The sequence below is a fragment of the Falco punctatus genome, assembly GCF_963210335.1.
Source record: "Falco punctatus genome assembly, chromosome: 4".
Lineage (NCBI taxonomy): Eukaryota > Metazoa > Chordata > Aves > Falconiformes > Falconidae > Falco > Falco punctatus.
In genome coordinates this window covers 34,652,351-34,669,003 of record NC_137583.1, presented here as the reverse complement: position 1 = coordinate 34,669,003, position 16,653 = coordinate 34,652,351, and the positions used below count along the sequence as shown (strand labels likewise).

The 16,653-nt window shown below is 35.2% G+C and overlaps 1 protein-coding gene across 2 annotated transcripts in view; it reads right to left on the bottom strand.

The window, feature by feature from the left end:
• Positions 1-16,653, bottom strand: part of SMG1 (SMG1 nonsense mediated mRNA decay associated PI3K related kinase) — a 67,574-nt gene that overhangs the window by 20,077 nt on the left and 30,844 nt on the right. For both annotated transcript variants that reach the window (XM_080386647.1, XM_080386648.1), the window contains 23 exons: positions 16,420-16,538; positions 15,589-15,676; positions 15,401-15,502; positions 14,861-15,001; positions 14,365-14,564; positions 13,888-14,084; positions 13,046-13,213; positions 12,085-12,239; positions 10,858-11,003; positions 9,983-10,184; positions 8,058-8,167; positions 7,529-7,676; positions 6,981-7,140; positions 6,180-6,300; positions 5,268-5,516; positions 4,687-4,971; positions 3,547-3,691; positions 3,130-3,268; positions 2,610-2,840; positions 2,337-2,514; positions 1,368-1,529; positions 859-1,076; positions 504-658 (listed from right to left, as the gene is read on the bottom strand). In XM_080386647.1, the coding sequence (XP_080242773.1) occupies positions 504-658; positions 859-1,076; positions 1,368-1,529; positions 2,337-2,514; positions 2,610-2,840; positions 3,130-3,268; positions 3,547-3,691; positions 4,687-4,971; positions 5,268-5,516; positions 6,180-6,300; positions 6,981-7,140; positions 7,529-7,676; positions 8,058-8,167; positions 9,983-10,184; positions 10,858-11,003; positions 12,085-12,239; positions 13,046-13,213; positions 13,888-14,084; positions 14,365-14,564; positions 14,861-15,001; positions 15,401-15,502; positions 15,589-15,676; positions 16,420-16,538 (3,819 nt within the window). The remainder of the gene's footprint in view (positions 1-503; positions 659-858; positions 1,077-1,367; positions 1,530-2,336; positions 2,515-2,609; positions 2,841-3,129; positions 3,269-3,546; positions 3,692-4,686; positions 4,972-5,267; positions 5,517-6,179; positions 6,301-6,980; positions 7,141-7,528; positions 7,677-8,057; positions 8,168-9,982; positions 10,185-10,857; positions 11,004-12,084; positions 12,240-13,045; positions 13,214-13,887; positions 14,085-14,364; positions 14,565-14,860; positions 15,002-15,400; positions 15,503-15,588; positions 15,677-16,419; positions 16,539-16,653) is intronic.

Genomic DNA, 16,653 nt, shown 5'->3' with positions numbered 1-16,653 from the left:
CTATAGAGTTCAAGAGGCATTCCTAAGCTTAGCCAAGTGCCCAGTGAATGGCCTTCCTCTTCCACAAACTCGTTCAAAGGAAGACAAAGACAGACTTACTGAACACTGAAAACCAAAAGCAGATTAAGAAGATCTGTTTACTCCCAATACCTGTATTTACAGTAAACTCCAAAAAGATTACACGTTTCAACATCCTCGTCCTTGTTTTAGATGACTTGTAAGACAGAACTTGGAAAACTGTAAGATCTCATAATCCACAACTTCACATACACTGGGTTCTAACACATTATTGGTACAGAACGTGGATTCACAAGCAGACTTGTTCTTTCTCATTCAATTAGCATACTAGCTGTAGCATCAAAATATTCTTGAAATAAGGTCACTGGCTTACAAAGCAGCAGCTAGAATAATATGAATTCAGGAGCAACACCACTGCTTGACTATATGCTTCCCCAAGAACAAACATTTGTTAGGATTATCACTTGAATTATTCAGAGACATACTTTCGTAAAGTGTTGTTGTTTTGGACCCTCTTGACTTCATCTTCCAGTTGCTGAATCCTTCTGAGGACATACATGTGCTGCTGCAGTAAAACTCCCAACCAAAGTTCATCCCAAAGAACTGTAACTCTGCGCAGCTCAGCCACTAACATCTGAACCTGTGTAAAATAAATTAGGATTCACTTATTTTTAAGAGTACTAGTATTAAGACTTATTGTTGTAGATGAACTTGAAAAAAGATGACAGCCTAACAGCAAAGATGCACCAAACTTTCAGTAGGTCTACCCACAAGATACATGAATTATATTTTTTTGTGGTTCAAATAAAAGCACAAGTCGTATATATTTGCATTATTTACCTGCAATACCATTGTTGGATTTGCAGCAGAGAGTTTCTCCACAATTTTGCTGTAACAATCTTGCATCATTGCTTGATCTTCATTTAATCCAACTTTTGTGTCATCCTTACTACTTTCTTGAGAAGCTGGGGGGCTCCCTCCATCACATTCACCACCCAACAGTTCTTCTCCTTGAATATTACCTAGCAAAGTAGGGATGGCAGAAGGCAGCTTGTTTCCTAAAATAAAAACAGATTTTAAAATATTATCTACACTGTTCTGGTCTTGAAAGATACATCATTCAATACTTCATTTAGCATCAGGTCCCCATATTACATTAAGCACTGGCAAAATATACAATGATAAAATTGAAAAAACTAAATCAAATTAAAGGTATCAGTGAGGTCCCATAAAAAAGTAGTCTTAAGAAAAACTATCAGTTACTGAAAAAAACCACCCCTATCATTTTACGGAGTATATAAAGATATATTAGCTATAGTGTATTTGAACATTTATTTTTCCCTCCATACCTGAAGTCTGGGATTCACTGCTAAGTGAAATGGTACCCACTATTGCAGGATATAGTATGAGATGAGGAGAATCTTGAGCCACTCGACACAGTAAGTTGCAAATACTCTGACGAACATACACTTCTGGGTGATTCAGGCGGGAGAAAAGCTGAGGTATAATACCTTTATAAACAGGAAAAGAAGATGTGCTGACTCATTTAATTTCAAATGATGCATATTTTTTTTTTATTTTTAAAAGCACGCTGGTTTTTCATTGAGGGAACATAAATGTCTAGTTTCCCAATAAAAACTTCTTTTAAATAACTGCTTTGCACCGTCCACATAGTAGCTTATTTTCTTCTATTATTCAAATACAGAATCCTTTAGTCAAGCACTAGGAATTGAGTTTTGCACACTTATCTGTCACATAATTTTTCAAAAATAAGGGGACTCACATTAATAGCTCTTGAAGTTAGCATAACTGGATGTTTCAAAAGAATGTAGAGTTTTACAAATAGCTGGCCTCCTCTCCTGCTGCCCTCCACGCTTTAACTCAATAACCTTTTATGGGAAAGTCCCTGAGCAACCTGGACCAGTAGTGTAGTGACAAACAACTATTTGAGACACCTGGCTATACCCACGCATCCTTCTCTGAACTGCATTTCAAACCGTAGCTAAGAAAAAACTAGTTGCTTGTTTGTGGTTTTTTTAAGGTGGTAATATAATGTAATATTTGACAAACTACATCTCCTTTCCCCTTTCAATGCCTTAAGGCACAGGAGGGAGGGAAACAGAATCTATGCCACTTATCTATTTTAAGATTAGAATACATGGTAGACAAATGCCTTTAATGAAATTATTTAGTAAAAGCCAGGCCCTCTTTCCATCATGCTTAAATAAAAATGCTATGAAAGGACAATGATACCTTTCTGCCTGTGTTAGGGAAAATGCATCAAAATTCATTTTAATAACTAGATAACATATATTTACCTCTCCAAGGAGCAGTAGGTGTAGTTTCTAGCCCATGCTCCAGATACTGTCTAAGTTCTCCAGCATGTTTCACAAGCAAACGTAACAGTCTTAGGGTTGCCATCACAATAACATCATCAGTGCTTTGCTCAGAAGTATTTCTTAAGTGCAGCCTGGGATCATCTTCATCAAGTGGAACCTTGAAAGAAAGAAATACTCCTCTAAGCTAAGTGTATAGTTCATACCATATAGAAAAGTCTCTGACTGAATTTCCTCATCAGCACAAACACTAACCTGACCAGCATTGAGTTTGAGGAAAGTAAAGTATGCACTGCAGGAGAGTTTATAGAGACTGAAGATTCTGTCTACAACTTTCCTCCAAACTTTAATTAACCCTTCTGTTGCGTTTTCATCAAGATCTGAAAGCCAGGGACAACTTGTTAATAACTGACGCCATATAACATCCACCATATCATCTTCTTCATTGTCTTCATTTTCAGTGATTTGTAGAGTCATATCTTCATCCTAAATGCAAATAAAGACAAAACAGATTTAAGTCCTCCAACCATTTCTACAAGCAATATTAGTTCCTAATCCAGTTTTTGTCCAGGCAACCGATGCAACTGCACATACTTGATCATATTACCGTAGTCCACAGACGTGTTACCACTTAGCTAGGAGACTGTTTCTTAAGAGGACTCTTGTCTGAATTTTAAACTTGAAAACATTTACAAGAGTCAAGAATCACAAGTAGAGGAAAAATAACATTCACACTGAAGTTAAACATTTTTTAAACAAGCAAATTTACACTTACTTGAATCCCAGCTGGACGACACACTGCTTGCCCAAGAATCCCATAGATTTTCTCTTTATCTTCTTCTGCAATGTTGTCTGGAAGCAAGTTCTGAACCTCAGATTTTTCCCGGGGCAGAAGACGAACACCTTCTCCCTGACTGTAACAATTGATGAATTACTGATCCCCAATATATTAGTACTCACAGAGCTACTGAACTTATTAAGACTGTGCATATAAAGTTTATTGAAGGAAGAAATCTTAATCCTTATCTCAGAATTAAACTTCTTTTTAAAGAGGGCAATAATCAAGAGAACATTCAGTTCTCTGATCACATGCAACTTCAGACCCCAAAGAACAGTAACCAAACACAAAGCTAGGGTTTATCTTAAGAAAACTAACTGTGCCATGTAAGTTTAAACATTAGGATGAATTTACCTAGCATTATCGACTACTTTCCGGCCCCATCTATAAGCCCAGCTAGCCAGGGCTGCCCAAGACTTGGCTACTTCAGGTGCCTGTACCGAAGACAAGTGATACAGCTGTCCCAAGATGAAGTCAGGTTCTCCAACTCCAATATTTACTGTGATGGGAGAAAAGAGCAATACATGTTATGATGCAAAGTCTACGTCTAATTTCTTTAGCATAGAGAATAACATTGTAAAGTATGTAGTATTTTTTTCAGTCAAGTTAGTACCCAAGAGGAAAATTTTCAAAAAGGAAATTACTTTTCAGTTCTGACACAGACTGCAAAACAAAGACCAGTTTTTCATTTGCTAACGACCACTGCCTATACCCTACAATTGCTTTCTCCTTCACAGAAAGAATGGAACTGAGGCAAGAAGTTCATGATCTCCAAAACAGCAAGATAATGCAGGAACAGACTTTTATGAAGTACCTAGGGCAGTGTGTTTATTTGTGTATATATATATTTTCTTCACTGTCAAGTCAAAGCACCTACCACTCAACATCCATTAACAGATGTTAAAATAATTCTGACCCTGCAAGACAGGAATTAAGTTATTTAGGAAATCCATGTCTAAGCAAAGAAATAACTTTATCTTGACATTTGAAGAAAAGTCTGCTGAAAACTGGGAATTGAGGGTACATTTTGGGGCAACAGAAGTGTTCAAATTAAGTATAGGTTTTCTTGTTATCTTTAATCTAAGGTAACAGCTTTTCACAATTATCAAGGCCTTAAAAAATAAATCTTGACAACACTTAATCTGAAAGATTTCATTCAAACTTTAGCAAACACAGGAGCCGAAAGCAGACAAAAACTTAACAAAAATTGATAACCTCCTCAACATAAAATAAATGCATTCCAGTTTCTTCTCCAGCCACCATCACTTGAATCAGAAAAATGTGAAAGAAATATGAAATAACAATCTTAAGGTGTTTGGGGTTTTTAACTGTGTATAGCTACCTATTGCACAAAGCACACAGTGGTTATACATGTATTAGGAAAACAAATACACGAGTGATGGAGCACTTAGTGTTTATCAGTGTAAATGATGCTATCCCTCAGTGGAATCATTAGTAAATAATTTAACAAAGCACGAGTGAGAACAAATCTACCTGTAGATTCACTTTCAATCCTAGGATATTCCTCTTCTAGCGTATTAACAGCTGGGAGATCAATCAAATTACATATGTTTTTAGACAGGGTAGACAGACCAGTGTGATTCTGCTGCTGTCGAGCTCTATATACTTGTTTCAACTGTCCTGAAATTTCTTTCCATTCTGCTTGAATCCATTTAGCCAGCGTGAGAATAGATTTAGCAACTGCATATTCAGCTTTGGCAGATTTGCAAAAGGATATGGCACAAGAACTCAGCATTTCCATGGCATGTGTTGACTGACCTGCATATCATGAAAAGCGTATTTTCAGTTAAGTGTTTAGTCAAAACACTTCTGAAATTCAGCATATTCAGATACGGCTGGTAACAATGTATTTTTACAGAGAAAATTCTCTTTTGAAGTTAAAAATTACAAGTAACAAAAGACTTGAGAGAACACTTTCAGACCAAGACAACAGTTAATAGGATGAAATTAGTTCCTAATGATACTGTTCTACGATTTCTTCAAGGTCAGGGGAATTAGCATGGTTATAAGGACAAGAAGCTCAAATATCTACAATGTAATTAGCAAATACTCACCTGCTGTGTATAACAATTTTGTTTTCTCAATATCAAGTTCAGGACCCCATTTTTCATCTATCTGACCTGGTGCAGACAATTTTTTGAAGTGCTGGACTAAGTCTTGTGCAGTGGTGGTTTTTCCTAGCTGAACTTCACTGCACTGGGCAAGCAGTCGTGTAGCTAGAGCAATATTTCCTCTCTTCCGTGCAAATTTTGCTGCTGTTAAGCCCAGCTCCATTAGATGGCTTTTAATAGGGACTGTTGGTTCTGCAGAAGAAACCAAGACATTGTAAACAAAAATATTAAACAAACAATAATTGCACCTACATTATATACATAGTTTCTGTCCAATCTATTCCATATATAGCCATCAGTTAAAAAATTGCTCAGCCCTTTTATACTTCCTAACACCTTCACAAATTTGGATGACTTCTGCCTTGAACGTTAATATACCCCATCGAAAACAAAAAAAAGTATTTCCACAGATTATCTGTTGGGCAAAAATGTATTTTTTTAACAATAAGCAGTCTTCTTAACTAAGAAATCTACTTGTCCCCGATACAATTTTTCTCCCATTGCCTTTTATCATACTGTATATTTAAATGCCTTCTGACTGTTTTTAAAGACCCATTATTGATAGTGCTGAAGTGTTCGGAAGTGAAAGTATTTAAAGTATGAAGAGATGAGCAAGTAAAAGTGTAACCAGAGGAGTAAATGTAGAATTGCTAAGCATTTCGGAATAATTTTTGTTCTTTTTAACAGTCTACATTACAGTAGTAATTGAGGCTCCCAGTTATAAACAAGTCACGCAAATAACCAGAACTCTGCTTTTTAAAAGTAATCCACCTAAAATAATAGAAAAAGACACAGCTGCTGCTTTCAGCAGATTTAAGTTTACTTTTCATAACACTAAAATGAGAGCTTTTATACCTTTAAGTTTTTCCATCAGTTGATTCTGGTACACTGTGTACCTCAGTGCATGCATCCATGGCCTTACATCATGTTGTTTGCATGACCTCAAAGCATCATTGAAGAGAGGTATAAGACAGTCCTGAAAGAGGCATAGAAATTGCACAGTTGTCAGGACACATCTTTATCAAAATGTATTTTTATCTATTAAAACCAATGAGCATTTTTGTGCAGAGCTTATTTGTATTAGTAGCCACTCTATCGTTAACTAATAAAATGCAAATATTTTATTCAACTCTAGAAAGACATGCTTGATTTTGAGAGGACAACACTAAGAATAGCTTAAAATCAAGTAGATCTGTTTTCTGGACAACATGATTAGAAATTAGAACTAGATCACTCATACTGTTTGAAGTTAGACATGGAGTTTTTAATTGCTGAAGTGATTGTTTTTTGATAAATATTTTAAAGTTACTTTTAAAGTAAATTACACGTGTTGTAGGAATAAGTGCTACAAAGTATTTAGAGATGAAACAGCAACACTTCTCTAAAAAGCAACAACCAACAAAACTTTAAAAATACTACAAGTGTAACTGAAGGAGATAGTATAACTATAAAAAGAAGTCAAATTGAAGTATATTTAAAAAAAACTGGGTCAAGGCACATTAGAAAACTATGTGTCTTTAGCTAGAAAACTAACAGGTCTTTTTACAGTATGATTAAGAATGCTTAAAAAGATTAATATAAGTTCTATATGCAAAACTTCATGACCTGACATGGAAAAAGACGTTACTCCTATTTAGGTTTTAAACACAGACCTACCTCTGATGTCAGCCTGTTGGATACAGTATTTTCCAAAGCAGAAGAACAATACAACTGAAGAGTGCTCAATACTGGTAAAGACTGAGACACTGTGAGTGTGGAAAGTCTTAAAGGGCCAATAGCGATTCGTGATGTTTGCTTTAAGTACTTAATAACGTTTCTGAAATGAAGAATCAGAACAGCCGTTTTTTTCAGCTAGACTTTAAGAATAAACAGTGGTCTCAAAATTACTGAAGAAAAAGCAAATTCAACATCTTCAAAGAGATGAGAAGATCTTGCAATATCACACAGAAGTGCCACTATGATACTTTAATTAAATCAACAAGCAGCAGTACTTATCAACTTAAAGAACTACATAATCTCCAAGTTAAACATAGTCTTGTCTTTCTTCAGTAAGCTTATAACTCACAACAGCTAAAACTGGTAGCAAACTACCACAGGTGCTGAAGTACAAAGCAGAGTAGGCTTTTCACAAACGTATGTTTAACAAATAGAACAGCTTTTCACAGTATATTACATTCTTTCATTCAAAGCACATTTCAACTTACTCTGATATTGACTGCCACTTTTGCTCCTGTTCTATGTGGTTTACAGCTGTCGCCAGACATACTGAACTTCTCAAAAGCTGTACTTCAACTGCTTTTTGAAGTTCTCTTGGATCAGGACTTAGCATATTAGGGAGGAGCTTCTTCATGTCTACATGGAGATTAAACAATTGAAACCAACCAGAACTGCCAAATTTTTATCAAGTGTCACTGAGAATGCATTTTTGAAAGCAAGGAAGTTTGGAAAAAAAACCTTCTTTAATATATATATATTTTATATATATATGCATTCATATTTGAAATTGATGATAAATTACTTATAAACAAACACATTAACTCCAGAAAATACACCTGTATCAACAGTTACAATGACCACTGCCAATCATTTTGAAGCTCAATTCATAAACGTTACGGTCAGTCCACTGAACACAGCAAACTGCATTCAGAAGTTCAGTCTCTCATTTATAGAGACAGACACATGAAGAAATATTTACTTTTGTATTTGAAGTAATGTTAACTTAGGTGTGTATACCTATTTTTTCTTTGGATCCCCCTGCAAGTAGGTTGATATTTTCTCCTGGTAATAATTCTAGTTGTTCAGTGCATTCAGTAAGTTGTCCAGACTCAAAGCTGCTCAGAGATCTGCAATTCAATGTTTATAGTTTTATTTTCACATTTCTTACTTCATTCCAGTTGCTAAGTGTCTTATATAGCTAAAAAGAAAGACTCAAGCCTAACTCAAAATCCTACAGAGCACTAATGATTAATCCTAAGCAAAAATACCAACTTTCATATAGATCAGTAAAAGACAATAGTACTGCACCAACTGGGCAAATTCAGTATCAAAGTGAAAGGAAAAAAACCCACACCTCCCCGGCTGTGAAGCTTTTATCATCACACTATATATAATACTCTACCACCACAGCCAGGAAGAAAAAATTTGGTTTTAAACTCTTTCCAAAGTCAAATCAAGAAAACCCCAAAACTCTTTCCCCTGCACAGGAAAATAAGTTTGCGGGCAGAATTTCATGAGGTGATGGTTTCATCACTTCAGTTTACACAAAACCAAAATACCAGAAATACTGGAATATCATGCAGGTTGTGGATCATCCAAATTTATATTGTTTAATGGCCTGAAGCAGCAATTTTAATTTTTCCCTCATTATTCCACATTAGGAAATAATGGAAATAATTTGGGCATTACAGATTTTTACAGAACTACACAAAAAAAGGGACTAAAAGGTTAACAGGCTTGACGACTCTGAAATACAGAAGATTCAAAAGGTTCAATATTCTTGTTACTATCCACTGAAGGAGAATTATCTAAGTATCTGCATCAGAAAAAACCAAAAGTATTCAGCATGTGAAAACTCCCCCTTCTGCTGAATAACTTTGATTGTCATTACTACACAGAGTCGCTTATCAGCCTGCTCAGGAGTGGAGGAGTCAACGTGCTCCGCATCCTCAGGAGCTCTTTACAGGATTTTTCTGATGATTTAGTATCTTTACTTCCAGTAATTACCTGGATGAAAATTAACTCAAGCCCGTCAAAACAACCAGACCTCTGCATCATTACAGCAAGTACTTGCGATGTTTATCATTACAGTGGGTTTAGTTTACAAAACCACGAACGTTCAGAAAATGACACATTCTCACATCTGTGACAAGCACTCCCTTTCCTAATGGATTAAATGCACAATACTGAGTTACTGCAGTAAGAAAAAGGATCACCCTTTCTCTGACAAAAGTAGTCACCTTTTCAGACCTGCAAGATTTTATTTTGAAGCTTCCTTCTACGCTTTTATTTTCAAGTCAACAAGTTTCAGCCAAGAGGATTTTACAATCTTCACCACAATAGTATAGGGATAGAAAGTAATGAAGTTGTCAAATGAAACAGAAAGGACCCTTAAACATTGAGGGAGTATTTCAACACCACGAAGAATTTTCAAGACAAATATCAAGGGTTAGGAAATAAATGCACAAACAACAATTCTAGGTTCCATTTAAAAAAATGGAACCAAAAAAATGTAAGCAGCCAAGACCACCTCCTTAATATACTTTTTACATTCAACTACTGAATTAAAATATTTTTGAAGAACTGTACCACTGAGATCAATTTTATTTTTTACTATTAAGTTGTGCAAAAGGATGCATCTTCTACCAACAGAAGTAGAATAAATTTTCTTTTACTTTCAATGAAAAGATGGTTTTCTTGAACACTAAGAAACCTCAGCAGTCAGAAAGTCATAGTAACTATTTAGAATTATGTTACCTCTTTATTTATCTGTATGGCTAGTAAATAACATGGCCAAGTTTTCCCTCTCTGAACACAACTTTCTTCTTATCATGCCTCTATTTCAATAACATCTGGTTTCTAAAATCCATAAAAACTTTAGTATTTCAGTTCTAAGATACGGAACTGTAAGACACTGCTGAATAAATTCATTATATGCTTACTTTATGTAGTTAAAATCTGCTTTCAGATTGATTGAGGTATTACTATTGCTTTTCTTCAATTCATGGACCATATTCTGCCACTCCTGAACAGCAGACCAGTCAGCAATGGAAATGTAACATTCACATGCTTTGTTACCCAAGTAGTTTATAACTTCAGGTGAAGAGTCACTTGGCTTAGTCAGAACAGTTTTTCTAGTTTCTCCTGTGAAACAGCAAAAAAAAAAGTACATATACTTTAATATATATTTATGCTTACATATTTTTAAATAGCAATTCTATTACTCAAATGTAATTTCTATGCCTTTTGTCAAGAAAACCACGTAATTTAAAAAAAAAATAATCGAGTAGTTACATAACCTTTACAGTATTCTTCTTTCACTTAAAAAAAAACAGAACCTTTTCAAAGGAGGTTTTGGAAGAATTTAGTCCATTTCTGTAAAGAAGCATCAAAACAGATAAACAGAGTAACTAGAATTAAGAACAAAGAACGTCCCTTTTCAAAGACAAAACTGAATACTGAAACCAAGTCTCAGTAATTAAAACACTGTAACTAGTGCATTTACGATATAATTGTATCATAAATAATAAGCCTTAAGTCATGATCTAAAATAATTTAGAATTCAATTTGTAAGTTACAAGGTATTTTACTATTATTTTTAATGTCACTCATCCAGACCTCAATACTGCAAAGCGTCTATGCATACTACTGGTTTCAACGGCATTACCAGTTCAGTTTAACTGCAAACAGAAATAGATGTTCAGATTTAAGAATTAGACACCATCACTACCACGGCTATATCAACGAACATTCCAATTTTATGTACATACAGTAACAATATTGTATTTCTTCTAAAAAGAAAACAATAAATACTGACCATTCAAGGAATGCTTTGGGCTGGCATTATTCACACTGTTTGAATTGGCCAACTTCAGAACAGTTTTGTCAAAGCCTGTTATGCAGCAATCCACTCCTGTCATGGAGCACAGGTGCTCCTGATACTCTGCAGTTGCTTTTTCAAACCTTAAATGGTTGAATATTTTAGTCAGCATTTTACAGAACCAGTTTTCTTTTTTGGTAAATAGAATATATTTTAAACATTTCTTTAGCACAATACTCAAAAAGTTCATGTCACCTTCAGCAAAAGAAAAGGATAACGTAGAATACATGTTTGCCATCTGAATTTCCAGGTTATAGCACAGTACAAAAACTTTTCCATTCAGGTTTTAATGCCAATTTCAAACCAAGTACAGATTAAAGGAGACAATTAAGTTTTTTATTTGACTGTCACACTTTTTAAGTGAATGAGTAAACCTGAATACTGATTAACTATGTATCATTTAAGAGAGGATTGTAAAACTGAGTCTAGGGCAACAATTCACACCTTAAACTTCACATTTCTGAGAAACTTCTCACGTTACAAAGCTGCACGTTATTTTAAGTAATCTAAAAAAAATGGTAGAGAGTTGTAAATGCAAAACCTCATTTTTTTGTTTTGTTGTGGTAATCTTACATTGCAGGTAAATAATGACAGATGTCCCTTTTTCATTTCATACAGAACCAAGGATGTGTTCCTTTAAGGAGCTGAAAACACCAAAAGGAAGGCATATCCCACCTGGAACACTGACTCACTTATTTGTACCTGCAGCCAAAGATTCTACTTCAATAGACGTAGAAGCTACATTTTCAAAACTGAACTAAAACTGCAAAACATCTCCCTTGGGAGTCCCTCTCTTTGCAAACTATAGCAGGTAACCAAATCACACCATTGGTCAGAAACTTCATTAGAAAATATTTAAATTAATAATATTTTGCAATGGAAAATTAAATACAATATGAAAATAATATTGCTGGGTATGAAAAACCAAGAAAAAACAGCTTAGAAACACCATTTATATTAAATTCCTGGTAATTTAGTTAAAAGTTAAAGTACCTAAAAACACTGAATGCATTGGGTATCTCTGAAAGACACAATGACTTGGACATGGAAGTTACATCAACAGCCTTGATTCACACCACAATTTAAAAGATTCAGAAGCAGAACTATGCATAAGAAGGAAAAAGTGTCCAAGTTTGTAACATTCAGTTATCTGAGAAAACTTACCGCCCTTCTGCTTGGAGAGCTACAGAATTGATCCAGGCAAGACTCTTCCCAAGTACAGCAGAAGACCAGACAGCGATACCCTGAATAGCTTCAGGACAGTGAAGCTCACATAATGCTTCTACTAGCATTGTAATTGTCACCTCCAATTCATTTCCCTAAAACCAAACCGAAAGCTTTATTAGAGAAGTCTCACATAAAATAAAAGCTATATACACGGTTAAATACTTGGAAATAGTAAAATAGTATTTTATTATACGCATGTACAAGTGAAGTGCTTTGCATATTCATCCATTACACTGCTTTTGGAAAAGCAGGGGAGCTAAGGGAAGAGGATAAGCTGTGAATCCATAGCCTAAATGTCAGCAGTTAGCAATCACTATGTGATGGCCTATATCTATGTAAGTATGAGAATTCATAAAGAGGCAGTAAGCAAATCTATCAAACCTCCTTTGTTAAAATATTTAAGCAAATCAAGTCATGTACTGAAGAAACTATTCAGCCTTTTTAAGAAGGCTTAACCATTTTATCTACTGATCTCACCCCATGCTTACCTGCTAGCTGCTTACAGAGGAAGGATACCCTCACGATACATCCCCCCTGCCCATACCCACAGGTAAGCAGAGACATTACACTGCCACAAGCTCAGGAAGGCCACACTAATATAATAGCAGTTTCATAAGGTTTAAGCAGAATCTTCCACTTAAGAAGAATTGCTCAATTCCAACTGTGAACAACCTACAGCATTCATTTCCTTATAGTATTTGACCACATATATACAGTACATCCTAACCTCCAACATACAGTATCACTTAACCACAAAAGTCTGTCAATACAGAAGCATGTCTGTACAATGCAGTCTTTTACCACTTGGTTTAATAACTACTGATTGCCTTAGCTTAGTTCTTTTAGAATGATGTGGAAATATTTTTGCAATAGCCTACAGAGCTTGAGAAGAGATTACCTGAGAAATACTATTGTTAGTTTTCATTTCTGTGAGTAAATCAAAGCCATGCCTGACTGTCACAGCAGGCTGGCCAGCCAGCAACCCAACTCTCATGATGGAAAGTCTAATCCGCGTGAGCCAATCTTGGCATGTCTGACGATTAGTATAAAAGAATGTCCTGATAACCTTTAAAGACAGAAAAGGTAAGTTTTACAACACCATTCTGCATGAATCAAAACAGTTACATTAAGTACTTAAATACTTACAACAATCAGTCAGGACAGGTAGTTGAGTTTTCAATTGAGAGATGATGAAAAAGGTAAAATTCTGCATCTTCCGTTTTATTAATGAAGATGGTTTGAAATCATGCATAGCCCACAACTGGCCAGGCATACTTGCAAGCTAAAAATCTTGAAGTAAACTGACTATAAACTGTACATTACTACCAAAGTCTGCTAATTAAACAGCTTATTTCAACAGTGAAGAGCACTTCGCAGTTAGAACTACACAAAAGGGTATGTTGTTTATAAATAATTACTGTACTCCTCAAAAAGCAATTTAAAGCCTCAAATAATTGTATTACTTTATAACAGGACTGCTGACAATCTACAAATAAGTGACTACTACAAATCAGACTTACTACACACTTGATTTTATACCACTATACAAGCTGGTACTCCAGAAATAAGTCCTGTTTTCACGTTTCTCTAGGAATAAGCCAAAGTCAAAGCAAGACAAATTAGAGTCTCCAACTTTGTTTAAGTTTTTCTGAACTTCCACAGTCAAGACCTGAACAACCTTGAAAACACTGTTCATTCAATAGACTTTCAAGTAACATCAGCACCATAAGACAGACAAACCTTGGGTGGAGAGGTAAGGGCATTGGCACATCCTTCATAAGCATTGTACATCAATTTTTCCAAGTTCTCCAGATACTGTAGAAGGAGAACAAGCCTAAGCTGGTTGCTACTGTGTCCTTCATCGTTGTCTGCAGTAGTCCACTGGCTAACATCTTGGTCAGGGTTTAACGTATGGGCTGCAAGACTCCTAATAATACCTAAGCATTTTACCAAAACATGGAAAAAAAATAGTTACCAGAAGTACTTTATTTAAGTGTGTCAAGGGATAGCAATGATCTCTCAAAATCTCTCAAAAGTTAACAATAATTATGCAACTGCTCTTCTGCAATTACATTTCTTGATGTCAAAAACATGCTAAAAATCTATAATCACTGAAAAACAAAGCCACTGCACTTCTTGCCTTGGACACAAAGTTCTTAGCTGCTCAACCTTACAAAAAAAAAATCCCATGAAAATAAACTATATATTTTACATTACCTTCAATTGTTTGAAATGTATCTTGGGCTCTACCCAGAGGAGTTCGTAACTTCGAAAGAACAGTAAACTGAGCTGCTTCCCAAACAGCCCATTGCCAAAGAACAGCATCAGTCTTCAACAGATTACGAGGGATGGTTGGCTGATCTCTCTTATCTAGTCTTTGACAGCTATAGAATAATCTTTCTAACCAATTATCCTTCCTGAAAGAAAACATCAGCACATTAACACAAATTCACATGGCAACAAGTTTATATTGCACACACTTCAGCCCCCTGTTGCCCTCAAGTCTTTCATATGATTATTTCCAAGCAGCAATGTACATAGGCAATTATGCAAAAAAGGTGTGCATTTGAAGATACTTATAAATACTTCAGTAAATGACTGAAGGTAAATCAATGTAATTTGTAAACATAATTACAAATTTAAAACTAAATACGGTTTTGAATTGTTTACTGTAAATTCAACATCCATGGATTTCAGTTTTAAAAGTTCTTACCCAGTTCGGTGAGAGTTTCCATACAAAATAAAACTAATGACATCAGAGAAATCCTGTGGGTGGAATGTATTACTTGGAGCTTTGCTCATATGACTTCTTATAGCCAAAGAAATTTCTTGTATTTCTGTGTGGGTACGGTTACTACAGGAAGAGAGAGAGAAAACAACCCATGTTACAATGCACTTGAATACATCAAAGAAGTTGTGCAAAAAAGTTACACACACACACACGCAATGACTGGAAATAAGTATATTCTCTGGTGCTTTCAAAAGTTCAGGCCTGAGACAACTTGCAGGATGTAATATTGCCGAAGCTCTGGATAACATGTACCTTACGAGTATTCATATTTGCTACAAGAAGTGTTGCATAGTTTATCAAATTTGTTAATTACTTTGTGTACTACCTACTGTTCTTAGACCTGCAAAGTAAAAGAGATACAAGACACTCCATGCAGCCATACTTTAAAAATCAAAAAGCATGACAACGTTCAACTGGCATTATTCTTCAAATATGTCATTGAAGTTAATTTCAACAACTTACCTCAACACAACATCTAAAGGAATCGACTTCAGAAGTTTTCCAAAAGTTTGTCTTACACGAGCACCACTATGTACTAGTTGAACACGACACACATCAACACATCTGCATCACCAAAAAGGAAAAAGAAAGGTGGTAACATTTCCATTAACAGCATAATTCAAATATTATACAGAATTCTGTGCAAGTACCTTTGTAAAAGGTCATCTGGGAGGGAGGAAGACAGGGCATGGAGACTACTACATGCTTGAAGACAAATGTTCATATCATCCAGAAGGGCTGAATTAAGGAGTTGAAAGGAAAAAAAAGTTATTCTTCCTAGAATTAGGTAATTTATGCATTACTCTGTTTGCGGTAGAACATCTGCATACATTACAGTATAGCTGGCAGGAGACAGAGGCTTCAAGCAAAACTTCTTCATTGACTAGTTTTACTGTAAGCAAGTAAATGACTAGTAACAAAGTCGCTTGTGATAAATGTTCTCATGGGTCTTTTCCGACAGCTGACAGATTAGTCCTTCTATGGTCCCCATACACTGGTGTTGTACACAATATATTTCAATAGAAAAAAAGGAAGGTGAAGTTGTAACTCCTGGCCTTGGGAAGTTACTGCTCTTGCTAGTATTATGGTGCTAAAAGCATTTGTTCCCATATTTCTGTTTCCAGGTTTTGAAATCCAAAACAAACAATACATGACATTATGGAACGGTTCCATTGCTTTTGATAAAATATAATGCAATCTTACAAGTAAGATTTGGCACATCACTGACATTTTTGGTAGATGCTTTTCACAATTTCACAATCACAAATTGTTACTCAAGGACAATAAATTGTTTGCATAAGTAATAGGTAGGGATCCACTTGAGCAAAAATACAGGAGTGTAAGTTTTTGTGCAATACAAACTGGAAGCCTACCCAAAAGTAAATTAAACAATAAGTAGTTACAACTATCGGTGGTATATGACAAGGTCACTTAATTATGCCAAGTAAAAGACAGTTAAGTAAAAATATGTGATATCTTACTGTTTGCCAAAAGTCCTTTACAAAATTTATGAAAAGATGGGAGAGAAAATAACGGTGCATATGTTTCCGATTTTTTCATCAGAACAGCCACTTCCAAAGCCCATGTCATAAGTAGTTTCCTTCAAAAAACAAAAGTGTTAGTCACCCTATACAGTTACAGAAAGATATCTTTCAATATAACTTAAACTACTTCACATTACAGATGAGTATTGTACCAGAACACTTTTTTTTTTT